This window comes from Belonocnema kinseyi, chromosome 6, assembly GCF_010883055.1.
Source record: "Belonocnema kinseyi isolate 2016_QV_RU_SX_M_011 chromosome 6, B_treatae_v1, whole genome shotgun sequence".
Taxonomy (NCBI): Eukaryota; Metazoa; Arthropoda; class Insecta; order Hymenoptera; family Cynipidae; genus Belonocnema; species Belonocnema kinseyi.
In genome coordinates, this window is record NC_046662.1 from 71,446,055 (window position 1) to 71,449,671 (window position 3,617).

The 3,617-nt window shown below is 29.8% G+C and overlaps 1 protein-coding gene across 1 annotated transcript in view; it reads right to left on the reverse strand.

Annotated features, from left to right (window-relative positions):
- The window catches only part of LOC117175151, a 13,741-nt gene extending 10,505 nt beyond the window's left edge, over positions 1-3,236 (reverse strand). The window contains exon 1 of the mRNA XM_033364739.1: positions 3,038-3,236. Within this exon, the coding sequence (XP_033220630.1) occupies positions 3,038-3,202 (165 nt within the window). The 5' untranslated portion in view covers positions 3,203-3,236. The remainder of the gene's footprint in view (positions 1-3,037) is intronic.
- Positions 3,237-3,617: the final 381 nt, after the last annotated feature.

Below are 3,617 nucleotides of genomic sequence, written 5' to 3' on the forward strand. Positions count from 1 at the left end.
AACTATAAAAAAATAGAAAAAAGCATTTGTTTCATAGATCAGGAAATATCAATCTAAATTCTTACTAAATATAAAATATATTTCCAAACTATTCGAAAATACTAATTGTATGCCGAACGACTACAGATAAGTAGAAAAGTTAATAATAAAAAAAGAATTGTAGCTATGTAAAAGATCTTTTATTTTTATCATTTTTAATAAGACTTGCTATTTTTGTTTTATTTGTCGAAAATACTGTTAGAAATACACAAATCTAATTTTCAGCCAAACGACGCAAAATCCTTTAAAAAGTCTGAAAAAAGTTTGATAGCTTTTGAATTGTCCTAATAAATTTCTCATACCCATTTTCTGATATGACTTATCCACGAAGGAATAATAAGGAGACCTAACTCCGTTCCACCACTGGGCAATAGAAACATTACCGTAAGTGATACGCACATTACAGGAAGATCTTAGATTTGGGTGCGCAGGTGCGCAGTTGTCCTCTTCCTATACATGGAAAAGTGTGCGAGTGAGAAAGTTTGTCAAATTGACGTAAGTTGAGAGGTTCTGTTTGTTTGTTTTGATGCAAGTGTCAGAAATGTGTTCTAAGCCATGAGGTGTCAAGTTCCGGGTTGTGGACGAAGTTACACGCCGAAGAAGGCAAATACACTTCGTTTTTTTAAAGCCTTCACTGTAAGTGCAATAAACGTCTAATATATTTTATTGTTTTACCTAACTGTCATTGAGCCTTGAGAATCTGCAGCCTATTTATCATATTACAAATTTAAAAGGTACTTACCTATACGTTTCCTCCTCAAAATCTGTTCACACATTTTTCAAACAAGTATCGAAAATACTGTTCATACATTTATTTTGTGTATCTTTCGTATGATGATCAACAAAAGAACACAACCTCTAACTTACGTCAATTTGACAAACTTTCTCACTCGCACACTTTTCCATGTATAGGAAGAGGATAACTGCGCACCTACGCACTCAAATATAAGATCTTCCTGTAATGTGCGTATCACTTACGGCAATGATTCTATTGCCAGTTTCAGCTGGCTTCCCACTGACAGTTGGGTCTCCTTGTTATTCCTTCGTGGACTTGTCATTTCGGTTACATTTAGGGAAATTACTATAAAAACAATAGAAAATTCAAATCTCGAGCCAAACGAATTGATATACGAAAAAAAGTTCGATAGATAAATTGCAACAGGATTGAAATGCAATCATATATATCTTAAAAATTCTTAAAAAATGTATCCTAACCATTTTTTGATAGGGTTGGTCATTTTGGTTTTATTTATTAAAATTACTATGCAAGAAATCTAAAATGTAAAGGGTATAATAGGGTAAGCATGCCAAAAATTTCCCCCAAAGGGAATCAACTGTTGGGTCAGCCGCTTGAAAGCATACAATAAAAAAAAAAAATTTAACGAAATTTCAAAGAAAATCTGAATTAATCCACCGAACTTTTTTCAATCATTCTCAACCCAATGTGTACAATAATAGCCCAAAGGGCTATTATTGTACATTTTTTCAAATTTCTTAATTCGAGGGATCTTAGTTTAAAAGATTAAAAACTGTAATTTTCACATTAGGGTTTAATTTTAAAAAAGGGTTAATTTGTTAATTTTCTGGCAAAAGAAACAGCGTTATTTTTTTAATGCTAACGTGTGCCCCGGGCTTTTGAAACTAACATGGGGTTTTAAATAGAATAGCTCGATTAAAAACAAAATATATCGTAAAAAGAAGTACTTGTTGTAAACTTTTTGAGAATTAAATTACACTCGCCTCTCAGGGAGTATTCAAGGAAAAATTTGCGCCCAACAATCTTTAATTTTGATACCCCCAATCTCTTTTTATTGCGCCCCGAAGACGCCACCAGAAATGAAAAATAGCAGTTTTATATCGAATTCATGCTAAAGACGGTATTTTTGGAATTTTTTCAACATGACTTATTTTTAATCGATAACTGACGAGTTTCTAAGTATTTTTCAAATCATTAAAATTTTTCTAATAATTATTATTTTTAAAGAATTTGTCTTCCCCTGTAAATCGTAAAAAGTTGATATCTTACGAGATTACTTATACAACGTTAATGAATGTCAAGTTTTGTAGTTTTTTTTTTAATATATATAATATATATTAATATATACCTAAACAATTTTCATTGGTTTAAGCATTTTTTTCTTCCTAAAGTCGTAAAAAGTTATCATTTTTTGGAAATAATGTTAAAAGCAATATATTTGTAAGAGATATTTAAATTTTTTAAAGAAATTATTATTGTTTAAATAATATAGGGTATATGTTTTGAATATAATAGGGAAATACTGAATATTAAGCTACATATTGTGAAAGATTCCAAAATTCTAGATATTTTTCCACCTTCCATATGCGCAGGCACAAGCGAATGATTATTAGATGTTTAAATAATTGCAAAATATTTTAAGCGAAAAATATTATCCTTAACATTCGTTAATTGTGTCCTTAATTCCAAAATATAATAACTGTTCCCGCTTTACAGGGGAAAAAATTGTATAAATAAATAAAAATTCTTTAAATAATTACCAAATATTCTTTAAAAAGAAGTAAAAAAATTATTTATATAATTTTTTTAAAAAGAATTGCTGTTTTGGTTTTGTTTGTCGAAAATACTATGGAAAAAATAAATTTTGCAATTTGGAGCGAAACGACGCAGAATATGGGAGAAGTTTGTAGATGAATTTCAGCATTAGGAAATTCCTACAACATTTCTGTGAACCTTTTTTTGACAGAACTAATCACTTTTAATTTATTTATGGAACTTGATAGGCAAGAATCAAAAAGTCCAATATTACATAAAAATACTTGAGATACATAAATGCTATAAAAAAAGACATGTAGAAGTTTTTATTTTTTCCATCCAAAATTTCTGCGAAAACAACTAATTTGATACAATTCGTGTCTTTTTTTTCATGGAAAATAACAGTATGATGTTATTATATTCAAAAACTAGACACGCAAAAAATAAAACCATAAAAACTAGAATTTTATAGTTTGACAGTGTTACCTGAGTAAATTCAGAATAGTCAAAAGCATCCTTTATCCATATGTGATCGTCAACCTTGATACGCACGTATGTAAAACGTTCAGTGTTGCCAACTCTTTGTTTCTGGTAGTTATAAAATTGGCCTTTATGCAAGTATGGGTTAATAAACGTAGGCCCGGTTCTCATAATACAGTAACCGTTGAATTCTCTGTTTATCTCATTGTCACCATTAAGTCTTGTGATGTCGTTTATAGCATTAGGATAAGGATTAGAAGTTCTAGTGCTTCCAGTACGTGTACTTGGTTCTGTGAAAATATAATAGAAATGCATCAATTTAAACAAGACAAAAATTTCCATATTGGTTGTGCGACATGCTAATTTATTGAACAATTTAGGGGGAGTGCATGAATTACGTAAAGTCTTTTGAGTGGAGGGGCAGTTCAACTATTAAAATAAAATAGTTTATATGTTAATATAGTATGTCCCTACGGCGCGTCGTCCAAATCATTTTTCACGTATGGTATTTTCAATTGTGTGATTCACTAAAAATAAAAATTTAATAAAATGTTACTTTACTATGATAATTGTAATAATCATAAAT